Source organism: Anticarsia gemmatalis, chromosome 8 (assembly GCF_050436995.1).
Source record: "Anticarsia gemmatalis isolate Benzon Research Colony breed Stoneville strain chromosome 8, ilAntGemm2 primary, whole genome shotgun sequence".
NCBI lineage: Eukaryota > Metazoa > Arthropoda > Insecta > Lepidoptera > Erebidae > Anticarsia > Anticarsia gemmatalis.
The window spans coordinates 5,163,574-5,168,343 of NC_134752.1; the positions used below are offsets into that span (position 1 = coordinate 5,163,574).

Consider the following 4,770-nt stretch of genomic DNA (forward strand, 5'->3'; position numbering starts at 1 on the left):
TTGACAATTAAAAAGATTGAGCTCCGAGCTTGGAATAGGACTGTAAACATGCTTAGCAGCTCTGATTAATGATAAAACTTTAATTATTATCAACTATAAAGAGTTCAGCGAAAATGGTTTCGAGTATGTAAATTTTCTCTCTCCAAGTACAATTTGAAAAACCACTAAGTAAATTTTGTGTCTAATATCTAGCCATGTTTTTTTTTTCATTGTATAGAGCTTAGCAGAGTATGAGAGAAAGTTCCCAAAAAATACTCGTCAAAAAATCCAAATTCACCTGTATGAAAATCAGAAAAACAAACCACAAATCCGGCAATCTATTCACACGAAAACGGATAACGGTTGGTAATGTGGCTCATCAAGGAAGCGCCGAGTCGATTGCTTCGTTCCTCACAAACGCAGCCGTCGAGGGCCATCCGTCAGTAACTCAGGACTTAATCAAACATCTCCAAGGACTAATGTTTCCGTCAGAAACAATTACGCTGAGTGGAAAATTCCCAGACGTCTCTCGATGTTTTCAGCCATTATCGTCGTTCACAAATCCCAAGATGTGCTCGCAAAAAATGAAGTAAGTACAGTTATTAAGTAAAATGAGAGGTAGAATTGTAAATTAATAAGTAGGGTCAGGAAATTGTAAGTACAAGCCAAAAATCTGAGTTTGCTTATCTAATTAATATCTTGCAGTAATATACATATTGTACAACATTCAGGTAGGTAAAAATCAGATTGGATAAATGAAACGACACTTATACTTAATATTATAAATATCAAATTAAAGTCGGTAATTTAAGTTTCATCCTGAGCAGGTTCATGTTGGCATCGTGACTCGCACTGGTTTCTGGACAAGAATCTGTTCTGGTTTCCACCACAACCGCCGTACACGAACTTCTTACACCGACTCGCACTCACGTCGAAGTAATAACTAGGAAGTAATGTTACAATTGAAGAAACATTCAGCTCTTTAAACTTATACTTTTATTAATATGAAGGCTTTATTTTACTCAGAAGACTTTTTCAAAGTTACATACTTCTGGATGAGCAAAGAATCTGGATGAGTATCGAATTATTGATTAAAAAGTTGTAATTTTTTGCAGTGCCAAGTTATTAGGACTATTTTAATACACCTTAAGTTGCGTTCGTATTCATAAAAGCGGCGAATAAATGGAATCTTTTTGGTAAAATTGGGCAGCAAGTTTTAGTATAAAAGTAGATAATAGGAACTTCTCACCGATCAACTAAAGCCAGGCACTGTCCAGCATTTACTTGCAGCTCACAAAACGTTTTTCTCGTAGATTCCTTTAGATTTGCAAAATTTGTGCCTACAATAAATTACAGCATTTAGGTACTTGAGAAGAGTCTCAGAATCTATATAAAGCGAAATCAGTCTCTTTTTATCTATCACTGTTTGGTTTTATACTACTGACGTGATGGCAACTAATATAAGTTTATTTTTTCTCGTAATCACAGTATATTGTCGGTCTTCAGCATCACAAATAATAATGACAAAATGTAAGAAAAATAGTTACTTAGGTATGTATATATTTATAAAATATTTTTTAAGAAAACCCGTTCGGGTTACAGCATCGTACCTTTAAACGTAAATAACTCGTTTAACTATATTAGCCATATCGTTACGAAAGTGTGGTTCCTTTTAATTATCTGTTTTAGTGATTCTTTTAGCCATTTATAGTTTCCACTGCTCTCAGCCACGTATGTATTAATGTTGATTTGTTATACCTTTGCAATGTCGCTCGCACTGAAGTGAGGAGCGGAAATGATTTTGATTTTCCCCACAGCCTCTATAGGTGTACATTGAACACCTGTCCAGTGCCACATTGTAGTAGTAACTGCAATCATTTGAAATTATACCTTAAAACTAGAATTCGATGTCTCAAGATTTGTGCACTTATTTATCTGAGTAGAATCCAGTAGTGACCACATGCAGGTCAACCTATCTTGTTGGACATTTTGGTTCTGATTAAGTAACACACAAAAAAAGTTATTTTACAGTCCGTCTGTCTTTGTTATAGTTTTTTGCAGATTTCGTAATTTGGTTTAAATAGAACTTAGTATAACTAAGTAATTACAGTAACTATTACATACGAGGTCCTTGCTTCAGAACAGTTGCTCGTTGTAGGTTGTAGCTGGCACCAATAATCCCACGCCCATATATTTTCTTTGGGACCTAGATAATGTAGGAAGTATTTAATTCAATCTGTTGTTTATTATACCACACTATAGTTGCAATAAATAAACTTACTTCTTCGTCCTGGCTGCATAGCGAAGAACAAGTCTAATGGAGTCGATACACCCGGATCACCGGATACAAACGTTCTTCTATGAGAAATAAAAGGTTTCGCTGAAGCACCGTTATATACCTTAGCCGTAGTCAGCGTAGAATAACTATACACACATGTACACAACATATATCCATTAATTACAACTACAATAAACAAACTTTTCATTTTTAAAAACGTTGTGTTCCAGTAACTTTGATATAAATGACGGCGCGGCACTCGATAAGAAAGAAATTTATATTGTCATAAACTGGTTATCGCGTCTGAATACATACGCAATACTTCATAGACTTTTAGGTGTTTTATTTTATATAAAACCCAATAATAAATAATTTATATTTGTATTAAAATATAAGCTAACCTTGTGTGAACACATTCTAATCGAAACTAAGTATAGAAAAGTATACTTCATTTGGTAAATTAATCTTTTAATACAAAACGTAACTTTACATAACTCTATCATGCACGTAAAGGCTTCACATTAAACTTATCGCATAAACACACGTGAAGCCTAAACTCAGACCACCAAAACAGTCAGAATATTTGGAGCGTTGCATATGCAATCACACGGCGACAGAATACGATAATTATTTCTCAGTTACCAGCACACAATGCAACGTTTGATCGGCAAGCAGAATGTTTGCTGATCTAATGGCATTTTCAATTTGCATTCAAATTCCTGAGCTCGCATTGCTGAGCTCCGCGGGATGGGGCGGCTGGCTGAATGCCGACAGCCCGAACGCTGGGATACTCGAATGCTCCAATGCCCGAATCGGATTAACGCTAACGACGCACCATTCTGTACGGCGCCGCAGTCGGCCGCATTCCCGCCGCGTGTCCTGCGCGACATTGATAAACTGATGCAGTAAGATCCACTACATCCACACGTTACATTCACGTTGCGCTGCGCTGACCGATTTATAGCTCAGCTAAAAATGAACACACAAAACACCCTGAATAGCCTCAATTATGTTGAGGCGGATATTTACATCGAACTAGACTTTGCAACATAATGACACCCAGACGGCTTATGTACGCTTCAAAGAAGGCTTTAGCGAATTTATTCACAATAGTCACATTTTCCTCCTCAACAAAGAGAAATATTCCAATTATAATCGCTGCATCTGAAACAATGATCCTCTCCGCGAGCTCTATCGATGTTGCAAATTAGCATTCCCGGGGGAGAATCCTAATGAGAAATGTAATTTCGAGAAAGCAGATAGCTCTTCACAAAGCTTTTTAAATGTACAATTCCGAGCTGTAGGATTAATTACTATAGTTTTTCATCCCGTCTAGTCGGCCGCCGGTCTACGGAAGGCGGGATTACGAGTGGATTCCGCCGGCGACGATTAATAATTAATTGTCATTACGGTTATGGCTGCAAAGCCAATTGCCTTGCAGACTTACGGAGGATTATTTAATCTTCAGCTTGATGAAGTGGCAAACATACGTTTCAGACACGGTTAGTTAGTTATTAAAGGTATTCGCTAGTTTATACGTGAATAATTAATGCCTCGGAATATTGTTTGATGAGTTTACTGTATTTCGGCGATAAGCTTATTGTTAATTATGATACTGTAATTAACTAGAACAAGTAAAGTTAATGATTTGTTTAATAACAGATCATTTACATTTCTTTATGTTGACAAATGAATATGCTGATGTAGAATGTCGATTAGGGCCTAATAGTTAGGTAGCGGAGGTTCCTCAAAAATCAATTCAATAAAAGATAATGATATTTCAAAAATAAATTGGTTAGTCAACACACTAACTAAACCAGTATTGCATGAGAGTATTTATTTGGTATAATTACTTATTATCATTCGGAATCTTGATTTATATTCCCTGGATAAGCTATTTTTTTTTGTTTGGTACTAAATTACTAGCTACTGAGGTTAAATAATTAACTTTTATGATTTTAAGTAGATTGTTAACCTTTGCGAGAATTCCTTTTTTAATGTGTCAATGGCTTAAAGTAAGTATTGCGCTTGTGTCACGGGAAGTCTAACAATCGTACAAACAACGGACACAAAGTACAACCCATGACCAAATCGAACCAACGACCTCCCGACGCGTGGCGACCTATCCACTGCGCCACGGAGACATTTTATTGTGTTACGTTGGTAGATACATTTTACGCACATAGCTGAACATCTCGGGCTCCACGTACTTACTTAAATATGTGTCGCTCGAAATCAGATCAGTGGGTAGTCTTATTTTAAAAAGGATAGTAATAGAGCTATCATAAAAATACTACACAATTTAACTGCTCGAAGCATTCGAAGTTATAAATTTTATGACCCGCTCCACTTAGGAATAATGACCTATCAATGAAAATAACGAAGATATAAAGTTTAAATGAAACTGCGTCCTTATTTCCAGCACAATATAATGTTGAAATCTACGGTGAGCAAAATAAAAACGACAGGCAGCCGCATAAAAATTCAATCATTCCGAAAGCTTCACCAAGATT

General features: G+C 36.2%; 1 protein-coding gene across 1 annotated transcript; it reads right to left on the bottom strand.

Annotated features, from left to right (window-relative positions):
* Window positions 1-746: 746 nt before the first annotated feature.
* Window positions 747-2,663, bottom strand: LOC142974893 (boophilin-H2-like). Its single transcript, XM_076117463.1, has 5 exons — window positions 2,261-2,663; window positions 2,104-2,185; window positions 1,738-1,847; window positions 1,229-1,319; window positions 747-922 (listed from the first exon to the last, which is right to left on the bottom strand). Exons 1-5 carry the CDS (start codon window positions 2,463-2,465, stop codon window positions 787-789), a joined length of 624 nt encoding a protein of 207 aa, XP_075973578.1. The 5' UTR covers window positions 2,466-2,663; the 3' UTR covers window positions 747-786.
* Between the last annotated feature and the right edge of the window lie 2,107 nt (window positions 2,664-4,770).